Consider the following 20,870-nt stretch of genomic DNA (forward strand, 5'->3'; position numbering starts at 1 on the left):
TTGATGATGAATAACGTAGGCCGAGTGAGAATACGCTGAGACTCTTGTGGGCAGGGAACAAGTCCACCAACTCTATGATGTACTTCCCAAGCGCCTAGTACAGTGCTCTGCACACAGTAAGCGCTCAGTAAATACGATTGAATGAATATTGTTGTATCGTGCTCTCCCAGGGCTCAGTACAGTGCCCTGAACACAGTAAGTGCTCAGTAAATATGATTGACTCTCAAGGTTCCCTCCAGCTCTGTGAATCTCTGAAGAAACATAATCCCTCAAGTACTCTCACTGTATTTTAGAAAATGCCACTTTCTATGTTATTATTATTGCCACTACTACTATTATTATTTAATGGTATTAAGAGCTAACTTTGTGTCAAGCATTAAGAGCAGGGTTAAATACAAGTGGATCATTCATTCATTCATTCATTCAGTAGTATTTATTGAGCGCTTACTGTTTGCAGAGCACTGTACTAAGTGCTTGGGAAGTCCAAGTTGGCAACATATAGAGACGGTCCCTACCCAACAGTGGGCTCACAGTCTAGAAGGGGGAGACAGAGAACAAAACCAAACATATTAACAAAATAAAATAAGTAGAATAAATATGTACAAGTAAAATAAATAAATAAATAGAATAATCAGTAATAGGATCAGGTTGGACGCAGTACCTGTCCCACGTGGGGCTCCCAGCCTCAGTTGGAGGGAGGAAGATTTCATCCTCATTTTAGAAAATGCCTCTTTCTATGTTATTATTATTACTACTACTACTATTATTATTTAATGGTATTAAGAGCTAATTTTGCATCAAGCACTAAAAGCAGGGTTAAGTACAAGTGGATCAGGTTGGACGCAGTACCTGTCCCACGTAGGGCTCCCAGCCTCAGTTGGAGGGAGGAAGAGTTCATCCTCATTTGAGAAAATGCCTCTTTCTATGTTATTATTATTACTACTACTACTACTATTATTATTTAATGGTATTAAGAGCTAACTTTGCATCAAGCACTAAGAGCAGGGTTAAATACAAGTGGATCAGATTGGACACAGTACCTGTCCCACGTGGGGCTCCCAGCCTCAGTTGGAGGGAGGAAGAGTTCATCCTCATTTGAGAAAATGCCTCTTTCTATGTTATTATTATTACTACTACTACTATTATTATTTAATGGTATTAAGAGCTAACTTTGCGTCAAGCACTAAAAGCAGGGTTAAATACAAGTGGATCAGGTTGGACGCAGTACCTGTCCCACGTGGGGCTCCCAGCCTCAGTTGGAGGGAGGAAGATTTCATCCTCATTTGAGAAAATGCCTCTTTCTGTGTTATTATTATTACTACTGCTTCTATTATTATTTAATGGTATTAAGAGCTAACTTTGCATCAAGCACTAAGAGCAGGGTTAAATACAAGTGGATCAGGTTGGACGCAGTACCCATCCCACGTGGGGCTCCCAGCCTCAGTTGGAGGGAGGTAGATTTCATCCTCATTTTACAGATGAAACGGAGGCCCAGAGAAGTTAAGTGATTTGCCCAAGGTCACCCAGCTGGCAGGCGGCAGAACTGAGATTTGAACTCAGGTCCCTTTCCATTAGGCCACGCTGCTCTTCATGTTGCCCCTCATGCTGCCTCCTAATCCTGAGGCCATAATTTCCTGCCAACAAAGCCAGTTTCGACTGGTGTCCAGTAGTTAAAGAGCATTCGAAAATACATTCCAGGAGTGGGCAACATCCTTTATTTTGCAACTAGAAAAGTTGTTTTTTCCAACAATTGTGGGAATATTATGTTTTCCTTTCCTTTGCGATTGCCTTAAAGCTCCAGAAGGGCAAAAATCTCCCTTTCCTCACCTCCACCCCTTAACCGTGGCAGGGAGAAGAGCAAGCCTTCATCACTGCTCCAGTATTCAACTAGTTGTGCCCCGTTAGATCAGACAATCACTCTGGGTGGCAATAGCTCCCTTTGTCGTTTTTCCTTCTGAGATAATTTTGGAAACCCCTAATGGGGCTTCTAATCTCATGGATTCCTTTTTTTAATGGTATTGATTAAGCACTTACTACATGCCAACACTCTACCAAACACTGGGGCAGTAGATGGAAGCTAATCAGGTTGGACACTTTCCGTGTCCCAGCTGGGATTCACAAAGTCCCCATTTTTCCTATACCGTTTCTCCCTTCTTCTCAATAGCTGCTCAATAAATACCATTGATAGTGTTGCTGAAATAAAAGCGAGTGATGAAATTATCAACATTATGCATTTTCAGTCAATCAGTGGTATTTATCCAGCACTTATTGTGCAGAACACTGTACTAAATGCTTAGGAGATTATCACTGATCAGAGTTGGTTCACACGTTCCCTGCCCACAACGAGCTACGGTCTAGAGGATCAATCAATCGTATTTATGGAGCGCTTACTGTGTGCAGAGCACTGTACTAAGCGTTTGGGAAGTACAAGTTGGCAACATATAGAGACAGTCCCTACCCAACAGTGGGCTCACAGTCTAAAAGGGGGAGACAGAGAACAAAACCAAACGTACTAACAAAATAAGTCTAGGTTTTCAGGGAATGAAACAACCAGGACAGTTTCTGAGCCAGCTTTACACGCAGAGGTAGTTTATTCTCGGAGAAATGGAAGAGATTTGTGTGCAAGGTGGTTTAGGGCCAAATGTGAAATGAAATCTCTTAGGCAAGCTTAAAACTTCTGTCAGCTACCACAGCGGACTAAAATAAAAGCAAGTTTATGGATTTCCATGCAAAATATGGAGAAGCATGGGAGAAGCAGCGTGGCTCAGTGGAAAGAGCCCGGGCTTTGGAGTCAGAGGTCATGGGTTCATATCCCACCTCTGCCAATTGTCTGCTGTGTGACTTTGGGCAAGTCACTTCACTTATCTGGGCCTCAGTTACCTCATCTGTAAAATGGGGGTGAAGACTGTGAGCCCCCCATGGGACAACCTGATCCCCTTGTAACCTCCCCAGTGCTGAGAACAGTGCTTTGCACATAGTAAGGGCTTAATAAATGCTATTAATAAATGCTATTATAAATATTTGGCTCCTGCGAAACCTTCGAACGGTCGTAAACTGCCAAATTCTTTTCATTTGAAGAGGTCTCAGGAAAATCAGGGTTCAACACTGATCTTGAATTTTTCTAGTCAGCTTTCATCGTAGCCTCTGGAGAGTTAAATCTGCATTCCCAAAGTCATCCCTGAGAGGTTCACAAATGAAAAGCCTTCGCCTCAGGCAGAGTTCCTCAGAAAAAACGGGCGCTCATCAAAAGGAGAGCGTAGCTTTCATGATTCCTAAAATGATCCTGCTTCTTTTCTCTCCTGAAACAATCTGGGTGGAAACAGCACCCTCATCACCCGTCTTTAAAAGAAGAGGTGTGTGATGCTGCCCGTCAGAGGAAGAAGTACCCAAAGAAGCCCAAAGGCGAGACGTTAATAGCTCCTCAGCAGCCCACTACTGAGCCGTTGCCGTTGCCGTTGCCGGTGATTAACAAGAGCGACATTAAACAGTATGACTTCCACAGCTCAGACGAGGAGGAATTCCCACAGGTGCGTACTTTCGAAGCTCCCTGAAAGGAAACGAGGTTCACCGTAATCTCCGGCCGTGGCAACACGGAAGAGGCGGGTTAGGCCGGGGGACCCGGAGCCCCCCGCGAGGGGAGGTGATGGCGGTGGGGCCTAATTTGCCCGTCTCTCCTCGGCTGCCCCACCTTCCGAAGACAAGCCGGGGCAGGACGGGTTGCCGGCCTGTTGTGTAGTTCTGTGTAGGTGCTGGGCTACCGTCGTGTTGGCCGCTGCTGCATTGAATGAATGCTCTGACCTCCTGTCTCCCCCATTCCCCCGCCACCTCCCCGCCTCCCCTTGCCCACCGTCCCATCCCTTTCCCTTTCCTCTCCCTGCCCTAAACCAGAACACCAGCCGCTACGGGTGGCCAGTCCCTCAGTTTGGACTTCTCAGTCGGCCAGTATTTGTTGAGCGAGTACTGTATGCAGAGCACCAAACTATTACTCTATTTATTTTACTTGTACTTATTTATTCTATTTATTTTATTTTGTTAATATGTTTTGTTTTGTTGTCTGTCTCCCCCTTCTAGACTATGAGCCTGCTGTTGGGTAGGGACTGTCTCTATATGTTGCCAACTTATACTTCCCAAGTGCTTAGTACAGTGTTCTGCACACAGTAAGTGCTCAATAAATACGATTGAATGAATGAATGAGAGTATAATAATAATAATGATGGCATTTGTTAAGCGCTTACTACATGCCAAGCACTGTTCTAAGCGCTGGGATAGATACAAGGTGATCAGGTTGTCCCACGTGGGGCTCAGTCTTAATCCGCATTTTCCAGATGAGGTAACTGAGGTGCAGAGAAGTTAAGTGGCTTGCCCAAGGTCACACAGCAGACAAGTGGCGGAGCTGGGATTAGAACCCATGTCCTCTGACTCCCAAGTCTGTACTCTTTCCACTAAGCCACAATAATAGACACATGCCCTGCCCACATGAGCTTACAGTCTAGAGGACTTCCCGTATTGGTGCTTAACTTGTCTTGGGTTTCCTCATGGAGACAGTTTTAAACTACGGAGAAATGTAGGCTGCAACGGTTTTGGGGGTCGGGTAAATAAGTGGTAATAGTTTCCGATACGCCATCATTCTTAAGAGCCCATATGGGAGCACCCCCTTTTTATGAAATCCCCACGGGGTCGGGGCGAGTCGTTACTCGGACTCACAAGGGTGAGCGAGCGGTTAAGTTGGTCCTCCTCCAGAAGGGGAGCATTGGCCGTCCCCTCAGAAGCACAGGGTGATGCCATCCTGTCCCGTGGGGCGTTTGTGTCACGGAGGGCGATTGGCACTGGGCGGAATGGGAGGGTCACCCCTCTGGGAGTCCCGGGCCGCCGGGCTAGCAGCTGGCTGCTTGGGGGGACAGAGAGGGCTGCCCACTGAGGCTTCACTGCACTGCCCTCCCTTCCCCTCCAGACTGACATTCTCCTTCGGGGAGGGACAGTTCAAGGGGGAACTTGGTTTCCCCCCCACCCCCGTCCAGATCCAGAGGCTGCATTGTCCCTCCCCGGATTTACCAAGGGAATCTGCAGCATCCCCACATCTATCCATACTCACTCTCTTCGTGCTTCCTCAGCAGAAACGATCATCCTACCGCCTATTGCGGTTGAATCTCCGTGCAGCCCGATCTGTAGGCATTCCAATTATCGTAGTGAATTCTTGGACTATATCAAGCCAATCTGCGTAAAGCCCGTTCGCTTCTTAGGCTGAGGACCTTCGAAGAATACCTAGTGATGGCGAAGGGACCTCCCGGCGTACCACGATCGCGCCGAGTTCTGTACCGTAAAAACGTGGACGTTCCTCCCGATTCTTGCTGAGAACAGCACACGGGATATTCGAGAGAATGCGCAATTGGCCAGTGGCGGGAACGTAAAATACAGTTCTGATTAAAGTAAAAGGGATTGTTAGTCGTTCATTCTGGTACCGATTGGGGGGTAGCCGCATTTTCCGTCATCAGCTGAATACTTAGAGACGACCTCAGGTCCCGAGCATTCGCTGCCCTTGATGTTTCGGCCACGAGGAGCTCTTGAAAGTGGGCTCCCTTAGAAGGGACCCCTGCCCAGGGTCTTTTATTCCTCTGACTTTAGTTGGATATAAAGGGGCCCTCTCCACTCCCGTCCTAAGCGATTAACTGGCTCCGTCAATATCCGCTCTCTGTTCCCTTAGATGAGACTCCCTGCAGTTGCCATACCTTCCCATCACTCGCCTATTTAATTATTATAAAGTGTGTTTACAGTTTAGAATAGATATTATCAGTTAATTCCCAAGATTAAGTTCAGCCCATCAGGCTGGTAATTGGTAGAGCTCCGAGCCTAAAAGTATCTAACTCAGACCCAGCTTTCCGGCCCATCGAGTACGAAATTGCCTTGGAAAATTATATTTAGAGCATTTTTCTGTTAGTCTTTAAGCAGTGCTTTGAGACGACAAGCTCCCTTGTTTGCCGCTTGAGGAAGATCTTGTTTTATGACCCGGGATTGAAGTCTCGGTAACGGGAAAGAGGATTGGGAAACAGGTTCTGATTGAAAAATTCGTTTGTGTCTTCCGTCAAGGTACCTTCTCCGGTGTCAGAACCCGAAGAAGAAAACGATCCTGATGGTTCCTGTGCTTTTCGAAGAAGGGCAGGATGCCAGTATTACGCTGTAAGAACTCTAATGTGTGTTGGGATGGTTTTGAACTGAGCATTAACAGGTAAACGTTTCAAGGTGTCCCACTGCATCCTGAATTAAGGAGGGTCGTGAGCCAATCCGAAAGGCGGCAGTCATCGGCAGTCATTCCCCTTCCCTCAGGGCTTGTTTTCTGTTTCTCGACCCGTTTTCCCCTTTGTTTTAGTTTCCTAGCAGGCATCGCAACTCTGGTTTTCCTTTGATCGAGTAACCCCTTGGTTCTTTGTCTGACGTAGGAAACCAACAGACTAATAGTAGTATTCCATCTCCAAAAGGGACGGTATACTTTTGATGCCTGGCACCCTCACAGTACAGAAACTCAAGTAATAATTTCGGTACCTGTTAAGCGCTTACTATATGCCAAGCCTCGTTCTAAGCACCGGGGTGGCTTCAACTTAATCAGGTTGGACACGGTTCCCGTCCCACGTGCGGCCCACACTCTTAATCCCCATTTTACGGATGAGGTAACAGGCCCAGAGAAGTCAAGTGTCTTGCCCAGGGTCACACAGCAGGTAAGTGATAGAGCCAGCATTAGAACCCAGCTCCTTCTGAGTCCCAGGCCCCGCCCTATCCACCAAGCCACGCACGTCAACTGTCCTGAGGCATTTTATTGACTTTTCTACCGTAAGAGGTGGCTAAAATGTACCTAATGCCCGGAAAAACTAGGAGCCATACGGAAGTTCTGCACCTCACAACCTCCAACCCACGGAATTAGCCACCCTTGGGCAATGCGATGAATATGCGTGGACGTTTCCCATCTATTTTTTGGGGGAAACGCACTGAGATGAATAGGTGAGAGGAGAGGGAGGATTGAAGGGTTAGAGGGGAGTATAGGTCAGCTCTCTCCGGGGAGACTGCAGTCAACATCATCAGTGGTATTTATTGAGGGCTTAATGTGTGCAGAGTACTAGATTGAGTGCTTGGGAGAGTATAGTACTACAGGGTTGGTAGACACGTTCCCTGCCCACGACGAGCTTACAGTCTGTTCTTAAAGAAGGGAGCTGAATAGTTGGTCAACGCTCCCCACCAAACAAGTAACCAGGAGGCCATGGGTCATTCAATCAGTGATATTTATTGAGTGCCTACTGTGTGTAGAGCACTGTAGTAAGTGCTTGGATTATAGTGCTTAGTATAGTATAATATATACTATATTAACGAGAAGCAGCATGGCTAATGAGAAGCAGCGTGGCTCAGTGGAAAGAGCCCGGGCTTTCGAGTCAGAGGTCATGGGTTCGAATCCCGACTCCACCACATGTCTGCTGTGTGGCCTTGGGCAAGTCACTTAACTTCTCTGAGCTTCATTTACCTCATCTGTAAAATGGGGGTTTAGACTGTGAGCCCCACGTGGGACACAACTTGATCACCTTGTATTCCATCCAGCGCTTAGAACAGTGCTCTGCACATAGTAAGTGCTTAATAAATGCCATTATTATTATTATTATTATATAGTATAGTGCTTAGACACTATAACAGTCTGAGAGAGCTGCTAGACATATTCCCCTACAGCGTGGAAAGCAGCATGGCTCAGTGGAAAGAACACGGGCTTTGGAGTCAGAGGTCATGGGTTCAAATCCCAGCTCCGCCAGCTGTCAGCTATGTGACTTTGGGCAAGTCACTTCACTTCTCTGTGCCTCAGTTACCTCATCTGTAAAATGGGGATTAAGACTGTGAGCCCCCACTGTGGGACAAACTGATCAACTTGTAACTCCCCAGTGCTTAGAACAGGGCTTTGCACATAGTAAGCGCTTAATAAATGCCATCATTATTATTATTATTATTGTTACCTACAATGAGCTTACAGTCTAGGGGATGGCAAGGAGAAGGAATCACTTTTTGAGGGTAAGGGCCCAAAGCTTTTCGGAAGCTGGTTGTGGGCAGAGAACGTGTTTACCAACCCTGTTATATTGCACTCTCCTAAGCGCTTAGTCTGGGGTTCTGCGCACAGTGAGAGCTCAGTAAATACCTTGATCGACTGACCCTTTAATTTGCCATTAGCAAAATCTTCCAACCCGGGCCCTTCCACTCCTGCTTAACGAGGGGGAAATAATAATAATAATAATAACAATAATAATAATAATAATGGCATTTATTAAGCACTTACTATGTGCAAAGCAATATTCTAAGCTCTGGAAAGCCGGTCACTTGGTAGTAAGTGCTCAATAAGTACCACCTATTGATTGATTTATGTAGCCTCATTTCCTTCATCAGTCAGTGATACTGATTGAGCGCTTGCTACGTGAGGAGCTCCGTACTAAACACTCGGGAGAGTACAGTCCAACAGAATTAGCAGAAACGTTCCCTGCCCCCCACGGGCCTAGGATCCGGGGGGCTCCATCTCAGGCCTCGGAGCGGAGACCCTATTTGTCCGAACGGGCTCCGTTCCCCGCCGCTTCAGCCCCGGGTTGGGCTTGGGGTCGGGGCTTGGAGAAGGATCCCTCGTGGCGGCGTTCGAACTCCCCGCCTCGGTCGCCGGCGCTTGGCTTTTCGGTCAACAGCGACGTGCGAACGCGGTTCTCTCCCTTTCTTTCTGTGCAGCCTCGTTTGGACCCGACGAGCCTTCTGTACGAAAGCTCGGAACCGGTGGATCCGGCCAAGTTGAGGTACAGGCACTGCCTCACCACCCTCACGGTCCCGAGAAGATGCATCGGGTTTGCGAGGCGGCGGATCGGCCGAGGCGGAAGGCAAGTCCTCCCCCTCCGACCCCGCTTTTCGGGAGAGGCTCCGGGGGCGCGGCCCGCTCGAGCCGGAGTACCTAGCGGCCGTCCCGTTTTGCCTTTCAGGGTCGTGATGGACCGGATAGCCACGGAACACGATCCCGTCCTGCAGCAGCTCGACCCGGAGATGCTGAACGGTTTTTCAAGCTCTTCCCAAACTGTAGACTTTCCTCCTCACCTCCCACGGACCAATGCTTCCAGTAAACGGCACGAAAGCAGACTGTCCCTTTCCGAAATCCTAAGCAATATCCGATCGTGTCGACTACAGTGTTTCCAGCCGCGGCTGCTCGACGTCCCGGACAGCGAGAGTGAGGACTGTACCTCAAGGAAACCAGGGCAGACTGGGAACAATCAAAGAGTTTCTGCAGCATCTGTAGCTTTATTGAACACCAGCAAGAACGGCATATCAGGTAGGCTTTCGGCTCGTTGGAGTTTCGCCGCGGACCCGAAAGGGTAAGCCGATCGCCCCCGTAACTCTCGTAGAGCGGCGTCGCCTCCCCCTTTCCCTTCCGGTTTCCTCTCCCACCGGTCCCAGAAAGGTGGGGGGGGACTCGAAGGAGTTTGGGGTTCGTAGTGTGACCTCGGGCCGGTCGCTTGACTTCCGCGTCGCCCCAGTTGCTTCGTCTGGGAAGTGGAGATGAAAGGCCGTGAGCCCCACGCGGGCCGTGGACTGGGTCCCACCCGGTTAGCTCGCGTCGGCCCCGGCGCTTAGCACGGTACCCGGCACATAGTGAGCGCTTAGCAAATCCCGCAGAAGAAAACCGCGCAAAGTGAGGGACTTGTGGGAGGATTGGCTCTGTAACGGCACCTGTGGGAACCGGGACTGGAGAAAGAGTCGCACGAGAATCGCACACTCCCCGCTCTCCTCCCCTATTGAGGGCGGGACTGAGGGGCTCCGACAAATGTTGGGGGCGGCAGGGTGGTCGCAAACTGCCCCAGCTGGACTCTCGTCTGCGGCGTCCACAAAAAGCCAGGGCTTTCGAGGGGAGAGTTGCCTCGGAGATGTTGGCCATCCTGGAAGTGCCTGGGAGTCGGAGGACTTGGGTCCTAATCCCAGCTCTGCCACTTTTCTGCTGCGTGACCGTAGGCAAGTCGCTTGACTTCCCCGTGCCTCAGTTACCTCATGACTGTGAGCCTCATTTTAGCCCGAAAGACAATCAGTCGCTCTTTTCCGTGGAATCTTTTTGTAAAGATGTATTTATTTTGAGACACGTTTTGATGTCTCCCCCTCTAGACTGTGAGCCCGTGGTGGGCAGGAATGTGTCTGTTGTTATATTGTATTCTCCCATGCACTTAGTACAGTGCTTTGCACACAGTAAGCGCTCAATAAATGTGATTGATTGAAAGAATGAATGAATGATGTGTGCCCTTACTTGTACGTTTTTATGCCATTGTAAATCGTCTGCCACCCAGAGACGCTGAAAAGTTGTAACTTGATTTTTGCATCGTCTATGGATACACAGCTCCTTAAACGAAGTATATGTGCACATGTATATGTAGAGCATTAAAGTTCTTATGCATATTTTGTAAGTATTGCGGGCTGCCCAGAGACGAATAGTAGGTGTAACTTGGCTTATGCTGTTGCTGTAGATAGCTAGCCTTCTGTTTCTGTGAAACAAATGTGTATATGTACTTCTAAATGAGTAACGTGATCGTGCGTTCTTAGTATTCCGAGTTCATGTAATTAAACCGATTGGAAATGGCTTCGGTGCCTTTCAACTTGAAATAGTCTCAATGTGGTGACTAGGTTTTTCTTAAACTTTACATTAAGCATTTCTGTCCTATTTTTTCACCTATCAATACCTATTCCTAAACTCAGAATACAGTCAACGATTCGGTTTAAGAAAAAGTTAATCCACATCAAATTCTAAATACTCAATAACCCACACATCATTTCTCACTGGGTGACAGATTGGGAAATTAAAGACTTTATAAGTCATAAGAAACAAAAACCTTCAATCAGATTTTTTTTTGTGTGCCCTTACTTGGAACAAATGTATGTTTTACTCCCTGAAGTTTTTCATCAGGTGACATTTCACTGAAGTGAGAGAAATGCATCATAAAGTCACTTTTTCTTTTACAGCTTTGCTAAATCCCAACCATCAAACAACCACTTTACCTTATTTCGCGAACCGCATTTAGCCTCTGCAGCATCATCTCAGTGAAGGAGATCCATTAATAGTAAAAAAAGTAGGGGAAAAAATGAACCTAAGTTCTCCAACTACTTGCACTTTGTTAATAAAAGTAATAGTGATAATAATTGGGGTATTAAGTGCTTCCTATGTGATAAACTCACTGACCTTATTCCACGTAAGGCTGTCGGTCTAAGGGGGAGAGAGAACAGGAATTCAACCCCTTCTTTTATAGATGAGGACACTGAGGCCCAAAGAAGTTGAGGTGACTAGCCAAGGGTCACAGTAACTGGTAAACGGCAGAGTCAGGATTAGAATCCAGGTCTTCCGACCTGGGAAGCAGCCTGGCCTAGTGGATAGTTCACAGACCTAGGAGCCAGAAGGACCTGGGTTCTAATCCAGTTGCCCGCTCTGTGACCTTGGCAAGTCATTTCACTTCTCCGGGCCTCAGTTCCCTCATCTGTAAAATGGGGATGAAGGTGGTGAGCCCCACTTGGGACAGGGACTGTGTCCAACCTGTTTAGCTTGTATCTACCCCAGCACTTCAAGCAGGGTTTGACACACAGAAAATGCTTAACAAACATCATCGGCCTTGACCCGACGTCCCAGTCCTTTCCACAAGACCACACTACTTCTCCAGACTCTGGTCCATCGGGTCTGGTGACTTGGCAATCCAGAGCGTGGGGGGTGTTCACCGCCGCTACCCCACGATTAGAGCCCCTCACCTCTAGACAGTCGGCTCGTTGCAGATAACGAATGCACCTGTTTACGTTGTTAAATTGTGCGCTCCCAAGCGTTTAATACAGCGCTCTGCACACAACAAGAGCTCAATCAATGCAATCGAATGTTAACTCTGGCTGCCACGGAGCCAGAATCTCCGATCTGGGGGATACTTGGAGAGAGGGTCCCCGCCCCCCGTTGGGAATTTTTTGGCTCCTGAGCTGGCCTGAGGGTCATCAGTGTGTCCCTGCTCGGCTAACAGCCCTGTTCTTCCTACAATCCACCACCTTGCCCCCTCCTACCTCACTTCACTACTCACCTTCTACAACCCAGCTCGCACACTTTGCTTCTCTGGTGCCGCTAACCATCTCGCCTGTCTCGCCGCCAACCACTAGCCCACATCCTGCCTCTGGACTGAAACTCCCTCCCTCCCCTAATCCGACAGACAACCACCCTTCCCCGCTTTAAAGCCTTATTGAAGGGACATCTCCTCCAAGAGGGCTTCCCAGACTAAGCCCCCCACTCTCCTCTTCTCCCACTCCCTTCTGCGTCGCCCTGACTTGCTCCCGTTGTTCTTCCCCGCTCCCGGCCCCACAGCACTTACGCATGGGTCTGTAATTTATTTATTTGTATCGATGTCTGTCTCTGCCCATCTAGACTGTAAGCTCATTGTGGGCAGGGAAAGTGTCTGTTTATTGTTAAAACGTACTCTCCCAAGCGCTAAGTAGAGTACTCTGCACACAGTAAGCGTTCAATAAATACGATTGAATGAATGAATATTAGTTTGGCAGGCCATTCCACTGAAGGTTCCTCACTGTTTTCTCTCACTGCCTGCTCCCAAGCACCCAGAGTTATAATAATAATAATAATAATAATGATGGAATTTGTTAAGCGCTTATTATGTGCAAAGCACTGTTCTAAGCGCCGGGGAGGTTACAAGGTGATCAGGTTGCCCCACGGGAGGCTCACAGTCTTAATCCCCATTTGACAGATGAGGGAAATGAAGCCCAGTGAAGTGACTTGTCCAAAGTCACACAGCTGACAATCGGCGGAGCTGGGATTTGAACCCATGACTCAGTGGAGGCGCTCAGTAAATACCGACAATAATGATGGGGGATGCCAACCCTGGGACCAGGTCATCGTGGACCGTAAGACCCCAAGAGACAGGGAAGTTATAGGCTAATTTTCCTCCTAAAAAAAGTTGTCTCATGGCCTGCCTTCCAAGCCCCCCGTGCCGTGCGAAGAGATACTTTTATCGGCATCCCGGAAACCAAAGTCTACGTCGCAGGCAGGGCGAGCCAAACCGACGTCCCTTGCTGGGTTTTTCCCGCCCGCCCCCCCGGCTCTGGCGTTTGCCGCGTTGTGAAACCCCCCCAGCCGCGCCGCATTACAAGCACAACGTCCGAGATCTAGACGGACTCTCGAAACGCGGAACGACGCAAGGCACTTTGCGCCTGCCAAGTGTCGTTGGCTCCGTCAGCGGCCTTTCGAAAGGCAGCAACCCACGAGTCGGGGCCTTGCCGTCTCCCGGCCCACCTCGCGGGCTCGGGACAACCTGATCACCTTGTATCTCCCCCAGTGCTTAGAACAGTGCTGGGCTATTATAATAAGCACTTAACAAATACCCAAATTATTATTATTATTAGGCAAATACGAATGAGCACATGCAATGACTGAAACACCTTAAAATGGGGCCCCCGAAACCCAGCTGAACCCACAAATATGTCTGTCTCGCTTTGGAAACTCCCCCAACCTGTCGGGCAGATGACCGAGTGCCAGGAGGATCCTAGGACCAGCAAAGTTTTGCAGTGCGGCCCAGAGCGGACCGATGCAGTGGATGGGGAGGGAGGCTAGTTGCCTGCCTGTCGTGATGATTCTGGTCCCCTGGCCGGGACTTTGCGGGTGGGTCAGAACCAAAGGGACAGATCCAGAAACAGGTGAAACCCTTTTTTCATATTAGAGGGTGGAAGACTCCCCGGCTTTTTCTTTTCTTTTTCTCTTCTCTTTTCTTTAGTTTTCTTTTCCTCTCTTTTCCTTCCTTTTCTTTTCTTTTTTCTCTTCTCTTTCCTTTCCTTTCCTCCTTTTTTCTATTTTCTTTTCTCTTCTCTTTTTTTGTCTTTTCCTTTCCTTTCTCTTCTTTTTTCTTTTCTTTTCTTTTCTCTTTCCTTTCCTTTTCTTTCTCTTTTCTGTTCTTTTCTTTTCCCTTTTCTTATCTCTTCTTTTATTTTCTCTTTCATCTTTTCTTGTCTCTTCTTTTTCCTTTTCTTTCTCTTCTTTTCTCTTTTTTCTTCTTTTCTTTTCTTTTCTCTTTCTTTTCCTTTTCTTTCTCTTTTCTTTTCCCTTTTCTTATCTCTTCTTTTATTTTCTTTCATCTTTTCTTGTGTCTTTTTTCTCTTCTTTTTCCTTTTCTTTCTCTTTTCTCTTTTTTCTTCTTTTCTTTTTCCTTTCTCTTTCTTTTCCTTTTCTCTTTCTTTTCCTTTTCTTTCTCTTTTCTTTTCTTTTCCCTTTTCTTATCTCTTCTTTTATTTTCTCTTTCATCTTTTCTTGTCTCTCCTTTTTTCTTCTTTTTCCTTTTCCTTTCCTTTCCTTTCCTTTCCTTTCCTTTCCTTTTCTTTTCTTCTTTTCTTTTCTTTTTTCTCCTTTTCTTGTTTTCTTTTCTTTTCTTTTCTTTTCTTTTCTTTTTCTTTTCTCTTGTCTTTTCTCTTTCCTTTCCTTTTCTTTCTCTTTTCTTTTCTTTCTTTTCTTTTATTTTCCCTTTTCTCTTCTTTTCTCTTTTCATCTTTTCTTGTCTCTTCTTTTTTCTCTTCTTTTTCCTTTTCTTTTCCTTTCCTTTCTTTTCTTTTCTCTTTTCTTCTCTTCTTTTCTTTTCTCTTTTCTCCTCTTTTCCTTTCTTTTTTTTTTCTCTTTTCTTCCCCCCCCCACCCTTTTTTTGTTTATCATACTTCTAAAGTACTTACCACGGGCCAGGCACTCTACTAAGCACTGGGGTCAATAGAAGATGATCAGGTTGGACACGGTCCCTGTCCCCTATGGGGCTCACAGCGTAAGTCGGAGGGAGGAGGGTTCAATCCCCATTTTACAGATAAGGTACCGGAGGCACAGAGAAGTGAAGCGACTTGCCCAAAGTCACCCAGCAGACAAGTGATAGGAGCTGGCATGGGAACCCAGGTCTTTCTGACGTCTAGGCCTGTACTCTTTCCACTATGCCATGCTGTATCTTCCATGCTTGGTCTAGGCCCTATCCCCGGCGAGATGGGGAGAACTGAGAGGGCAGAACGAATCCGGTTTTCCTTCTCCCTCTCTCCTCCCCACAAACACGTGGCTGGCCCTTTTGGGCCCGGGGGAAAGTTCCTAAGCCCCACTTTCCATTATACCAGTCAATCAATCGGTGGTATTTATTGAGTGTGTATGGTGTGCAGAGCACTGTACTCAGTGCTTGGAAGAGAACGATACAACAAAGTCGGTAAACATGTTTCCTGCCCACCAGGAACTGTCTAGAAGAAGAGTTCACAGTGTAGCGCTGGGCTTTGCTTGGAATACTTGGTCCACTGCTGGCCTGCACAGCTAAAATGGAACAGAGAGAGTTCTGAAGTAGGGAAGAGGGAAGGAACTGGGATTAATCGACCTAGAGATAAAAGGAACGAGAGGAGAGAGCACTTAAAAACAATCAAAGGGGTCGTCTGCGGCCGGGAACGGACGTCCCCCTCTGCTACGTCCCGTCAAAAGGAAGAGGGGCTTAGTCTGTAGTAGGAGGAATGGAGGTGAAACGAAAGGAAGAATCTTCTGTCCGCCAGAGTTTTATTAAGCATTTGAGTGGCTCAGTGAAGGAGGATTGTTAAATCAGTGGATCGTGTTTATCGAGCGCTTACTGGGCATTTGGGAGAGTACAGTACAACAGAATTAGCAGGCACGCTCCCCGCCCATATCGACCTGACAGTCAAGAGGGCTGTGGCATGAAATGGTGGATTTTTGTGTTGGCGTGTTAATACGGGAGGAAACGGGAGGGAGGCAGGGCCTAGACTGGGGTCCCGGGGCACACGTGAGGTGGGCATCGTGAGGTGGAGGGGGGTGGTCAGGTCTCTGTATGTCCCTGCCCCAGATGCCCGGGTCACTGTATTGGGCTTTCCCATGGCCCCTCTGACATAATAATAATAATAATAATAACAATAATAATAATGGCATTTATTAAGCACTTACTATGTGGAAAGCACTGTTCTAAGCACGGGGAGGGATACAAGGTAATCAGGTTGTCCCACACGGGGCTCACGGTCATGGGGGAACGGCACCAGACTCGCCTGGGCCAGGACTCTTCTGCCATTAGCCACTAGCTTGAGTTGGCGGAAAACCCATTGCGGTTTTCCCTTCTGGAAAGGTAAATCCAGTATTCTTTGCTCCTGGGATTGTTGTTAAAAAAAAAAAAAAGCTCACATTTTTAGATCGCTGGACTCGAAACCCGAGTGGCCACTTTGGACAGTAGTAAACACTTCGGTCAGTGTCAAGTGCCCGGTGTCAATCTAGAAATGTTACCGGTTTTCATGGCTCAGTGGAAAGAGCCCGGGCTTGGGAGTCAGGGGTCATGGGTTCTAATCCCGGGTCCCCCACATCTGGTGTGTGACCTTGGGCAATCAATCAATCAATCGTATTTATTGAGCGCTTACTGTGTGCAGAGCACTGTACTAAGCGCTTGGGAAGTGCAAGCTGGCAACATATAGAGACAGTCCCTACCCAACAGTGGGCTCACAGTCTAAAACGGGGAGACAGAGAACAAAGCCAAACATACTAACAAAATAAAATAAATAGAATAGGTAGGTACAAGTAAAATAAATAGAGTAATAAATATGTACAAACATATATACATATATACAGGTGCTGGGGGGAAGGGAAGAAGGTAAGATGTGGGGGATGGAGGGGGGATGAGGGGGAGAGGAAGGCAGGGGCTCACTTAAGTCACTTAACTTCTCTGAGCCTCAGTTCCCTCATCTGTAAAATGGGGATTAAGACTGTGAGCCCCACGTGGGACAATGTGATCACTTTGTATCCCCCTCCCAGTGCTTAGAACAGTGCTTTGCACATAGTAAGCGCTTAACAAATGCCATCATCATTATTATTATTACTATTAGTATTAATCCTGAGGTAATTGCATTTGAGTCATTATCTAGGAAACGCTCCGTAGTTGCCGTCACTCAGTACTTTTTACGGCACGCTTTCTGAGCACTGTATTGAGCGTCTGGGAGAACACAACCCACGCCCTCACCCTACAGTCTAGGAGAGAAGACAGGCACTAAAATCAATTGCATGATAATACCAGTAATGGTTATGGTATTTGTTAAACACTTTACTCTGTGCCAAACACTGTGCTAAGCAGCGTGGCTTAGTGGTTATTACTTTCCAAGTGCTTAGTCCAGTGCTCTGCACACGGTAAGCGCTCAATAAATACGATTGAATGAGTGAACGATAGAGCACGGGCTCGGGAGTCGGAGGACATGGGTTCTAATCCCGGCTCCGCCACTTGTCAGCTGTGTGACTTTAGGCAAGTCACTTCATTTTTCTGTGCCTCAGTTACCTCATCTGTAAAATGGGGATTAAGACTGTGAGCCCCACGTGGGACAACCTATTACCCTGTATCTACCCCAGTGCTTAAAACAGTGCTTGGCACATTGTAAGTGCTTAACAAATGCCATTATCATCATCATATAATGCAGTCCTGTGGGATGCATTCTCTGCGTAGCTAACAGGAATTTTTTCGCAAAGGTATTTGTTAAGCACTTACTGTGTGCCTGGCACTGTGCTAAACATTTGTGGATACAGGATCATCAGGTTGGAGGCAGTCCATGTCCCACATAAGGCTCACAGTGGTAACCCCCATTTTAGAGGTGAGGAGACTGAGGCACAGAGAAGTGACTTGCAGCAGACAAGTGGCGGAGGCGGGATTAGAACCCAGGTCCTTCCAACTCCCAGGCCCGGGCTGTGTCCGCTAGGCCACGCTTTTTCCTCCTCATTGCTTTGATCCAGAGAGTAAAGGGAATAACCGGGAGTTAATCACACCGTTTGTTTGTAAACTCCCTGAGGGCTCTGCACATAGTAAGCGCTCAATAAATATGATTGATGATGAGGGCGGGGATCATGTCTTCTTAACCTAGCGTGCGCCCCCAGACTCTCAGCTCCACATACAGTTAATGTTCAGCGAATTCCATAGATGGATTGGGGTGGCCTACAGAGTCGCATATTCATATGTGCCCTTACTGTGCCTCGTTCCCCTCACCATTAGGCCTCGTTCTCGCCCGTCCCGCCGTCGACCCCCGGCCCCCGTCCTCCCCCTGGCCCGGAATGCCCTCCCTCCGCCCATCCGCCAAGCTCGCTCTCTTCCTCCCTTCAAAGCCCTACTGAGAGCTCACCTCCTCCAGGAGGCCTTCCCACACTGAGCCCCCTCCTTCCTCTCCCCTTCCCCCCTGCCTTATGATAATAATAATAATAATAATGGCATTTATTAAGCGCTTACTATGTGCAAAGCACTGTTCTAAGCGCTGGAGAAATTACAAGGTGATCAGGTTGTCCCACGTGGGGCTCATAGTCTTCATCCCCATTGTACAGATGAGGTCACTGAGGCACAGAGAAGTGAAGTGACTTGCCCAAAGTCACACAGCTGACAATTGGCAGAGCCGGGATTTGAACCCGTGACCTCTGGCTCCAAAGCCCGGGCTCTTTTTTCACTGAGCCACGCTGCTTCTTTACCGCCTTACCTCCTTCCCCTCCCCACAGCACCTGTATATATGTTTGTACAGATTTATTACTCTTTATTTTACTTGTACGTATTTATTCTATTTATTTCATTTTGTTAATATGTTTTGCTTTGTTGTGTGTCTCCCCCTTCTAGACTGTGAGCCCGCTGTTGGGTAGGGACCGTCTCTAGATGTTGCCAACTTGGACTTCCCAAGCGCTTAGTACAGTGCTCTGCACACAGCTAGCGCTCAGTAAATACGGTTGAATGAAAGAATGAATGAATATCGCCGCGACTCGAAAGAGGGTAGCCTGGTTTCTCGACCCAGTTTGAGGAAGAAGGAGAGAGGAGGGAATACCTGTCATACGCTGCAGAGAAGCAGCGTGGCTCAGTGGAAAGAGCCCGGGCTTTGGAGTCAGAGGTCATGGGTTCGAATCCCGACTCCGCCACATGTCTGCTGTGTGACTTTGGGCAAGTCACTTAGCTTCTCTGGACCTCAGTTCCCTCATCTGTAAAATGGGGATTAAGACCGTGAGCCCCACGTGGGACAACCTGATCACCCTGTATCCTCCCCAGCGCTTAGAACAGTGCTTTGCACATAGTAAGCGCTTAACAAATGCCAATTATTGTTATTATTATTATCCTCCTCCTGATTTATTCCGCGCATCAGCTTCTGCCAGCCTCTTCTCCAAAGTGGATGTGAAGCGTGCTCTTAATCTCCACGCTTTTAGATTAAGAGCAGTCACACATCCCCCTTTCCTTTTTAATATTTTTAAGCGATTACTACGCGCCAAGCACTATCCTAAGGGCTGAGGTAGATACAAGTTAATGAGGCCAGACACGATACCTGTCCCATGTGGGGCTCACAGTCGAAGCAGGAAGGAGACTTGTATTTCATCCCCGTTTTACAGATGAAGAAACTGAGGCCCACAGAAGTGAAGTGACGTCCCTAAGGTCGCACAGCCGGCGAGTGGCTGAGCCTGGATTAGGATCCAGTTCCTCTGGCTCCGAGTCCCGGGCTGCTTCTCTTCGGTGACAGACGTACGGTCTCCGTCCCCCGTGTCCATTGTATAACAGACGTAGAGTCTGTGACTCGTGTGTGATGGGTGTTTTGCACTTTTGAGAAGAGGCTGGCAGAAGCTGATGCGGGGAATAAATCAGGAGGAGGATAATAATAATAATAATAATAATAGGAATTTGTTAAGTGCTTACTATGTGCAAAGCACTGTTCTAAGTGCTGGGGAGGATACAGGGTGATCAAGTTGTCCCACGTGGGGCTCACAGCTGACTCACACTTGCCCGGACTGGTGGACCGGGCACCCCCCATCTTACCTTCTTCCCTTCCCCACAGCACCTGTATATATGTATATATGGTTGTACATATTTATTACTCTATTTATTTATTTATTTTACTTGTACATTTCTATCCTATTTATTTTATTTTGTTGGCATGTTTGGTTCTGTTCCCTGTCTCCCCCTTTTTAGACTGTGAGCCCACCGTTGGGTAGGGACTGTCTCTATGTGTTGCCAATTTGTACTTCCCAAGCGCTTAGTACAGTGCTCTGCACATAGTAAGCGCTCAATAAATACGATTGATTGATTGATTGATTGGACCGGGATGATTTCTGGGCAGTTTAGATTGATTGATTGATTGGACCGGGAGGATTTCCGGGCAGTTTAGCGGCGTGCCACCGGCCGATGGCAAAGACAGACAGAATACCCACCTCTCGGGTGGAAAACGGATGCCTTTCTACCATGAGCCCACTGCTGGGTAGGGACTGTCTCCATATGTTGCCAACTTGTACTTCCCAAGCGCTTAGTACAGTGCTCTGCACACAGTAAGTGCTCAATAAATACGATTGATGAGGATGATGATGATGAAAGTAAAATCCTCAGCGGTGATGGGGTTTACTGTAAACTCACTGTGGGTGGGGAATGCACCTGGTATATTATTGTATTGTAATAATAATTATTATTATTATGGTATTTGTTAAGCGCTTACTGTGTGCCAATCCCTTTTCTAAGTGCAGGGGTGGATACAAGGTAAGCAGGTTGTCCCACGTGGGGCTCACAGTCTTAATCCCCATTTAACAGAGGAGGTAACTGAGGCACAGAGAAGCTAAGTGACCCAGCTGACAAGTGGCGGAGCCGGGATTAGAACCCACAACCCCTGACTCCCGAGCCCGGGCTCTTTCCACTAAGCCACGCCGCTTCTCCCAAGCACTTAGTACAGCGCTCTGCACGCGGTAGGCGTTCAGTAAATATGATCGATGGATAGATCCCACTTCCATTCCCCTCTAGACCGTAAGCTCACTGTGGGCAGGAAACGTGTCTGCTCACTGTCTTGTACTTCTCCCAAGCCTGTCGGTCAGTGCTCTGCACATAGGA

At 47.7% G+C, this 20,870-nt stretch overlaps 1 protein-coding gene across 2 annotated transcripts in view; it reads left to right on the forward strand.

The window, feature by feature from the left end:
• The window catches only part of EPC2 (enhancer of polycomb homolog 2), a 110,023-nt gene that overhangs the window by 69,932 nt on the left and 19,221 nt on the right, over positions 1 to 20,870 (forward strand). For both annotated transcript variants that reach the window (XM_038751580.1, XM_038751581.1), the window contains exons 7-10: positions 3,324 to 3,527; positions 6,085 to 6,174; positions 8,734 to 8,879; positions 8,979 to 9,322. In XM_038751580.1, coding sequence (XP_038607508.1) covers positions 3,324 to 3,527; positions 6,085 to 6,174; positions 8,734 to 8,879; positions 8,979 to 9,322 — 784 coding nt within the window. The remainder of the gene's footprint in view (positions 1 to 3,323; positions 3,528 to 6,084; positions 6,175 to 8,733; positions 8,880 to 8,978; positions 9,323 to 20,870) is intronic.

This window comes from Tachyglossus aculeatus, chromosome 9 (assembly GCF_015852505.1).
Source record: "Tachyglossus aculeatus isolate mTacAcu1 chromosome 9, mTacAcu1.pri, whole genome shotgun sequence".
Lineage (NCBI taxonomy): Eukaryota > Metazoa > Chordata > Mammalia > Monotremata > Tachyglossidae > Tachyglossus > Tachyglossus aculeatus.